The 851-nt window shown below is 49.0% G+C and overlaps 1 protein-coding gene across 1 annotated transcript in view; it reads right to left on the reverse strand.

Annotated features, from left to right (window-relative positions):
- Positions 1 to 230: 230 nt before the first annotated feature.
- The window catches only part of T265_14393 (hypothetical protein), a gene marked incomplete at both ends in the record, with an annotated part of 6,914 nt that continues 6,293 nt past the window's right edge, over positions 231 to 851 (reverse strand). Inside the window, 2 exon segments of the mRNA XM_009173428.1 lie at positions 231 to 375; positions 384 to 459. Coding sequence (XP_009171692.1) covers positions 232 to 375; positions 384 to 459 — 220 coding nt within the window.

Below are 851 nucleotides of genomic sequence, written 5' to 3' on the forward strand. Positions count from 1 at the left end.
AGTGTTATCCGGATGGTGACTGGATGTACGCACAGTGGCTTAATGATGATGAACAACACAATGCAAGCGTCACAGTTGCCTGCAATGCGCGCACAAAGAAACATCTGTCTCAACCCCAGAGACTCAATATAAGTAACGGCAGTCAGAATTTCTAAGTAAAATGAATGTTGCAAACCGACTGCCTATTGGGATACTCACTCCCTCACATGAAACCACTTTTCCATACATTCATCGTCGTGAGGACAGGCAATCAAGCCCAAGTTGCCGCAGTTCTATTGCGGAATCGCGGCGTTGGTGTGTCGGATCGTAACAGCAACGATAAAAGCTGGCACCTAACTGTCTCCGCCATCCTTGTGGCCTTGACGCAGAGCCACGCTAAAAACAATTGAATGGAATAGGGCACTGCAGTGTTGGGCACAACTTTGCTCCTCCAGTAACCATGCCAATTCCATGACCGGCCTATCGGCTAACACAAGCCTTTTCTGTCGTGTCGGCAATTGGGCCGCGGCAACGCAACAGCGCAGCATGAAACGCTCACGAAAGGTAGGCCTGAACAAGCCCGTATTTCTCACATCAGGTGTCTCAACCCAGGTAGTCTTACTTCATGCTTGAATTCGGTGGGTAGGGCATAGGACCAGATCCGGTGAACCGTCCCATCATATTAGGTTATCCATGGTTGAACTGCGGATGCTAGTACATGTTTTCGGTTCAGGACGATGTACACAGGATTGGACAATCCGTCAGTCCACAAAAAAATCATCCGTATGGTAGCGCGTAGCACGCTACGCACTACTACGCTCCACAATAACGCACTGATGATGTCACCTCGATTGGTGATGAAACGTTTGCAA

Source organism: Opisthorchis viverrini, assembly GCF_000715545.1.
Source record: "Opisthorchis viverrini unplaced genomic scaffold opera_v5_185, whole genome shotgun sequence".
Taxonomy (NCBI): Eukaryota; Metazoa; Platyhelminthes; class Trematoda; order Opisthorchiida; family Opisthorchiidae; genus Opisthorchis; species Opisthorchis viverrini.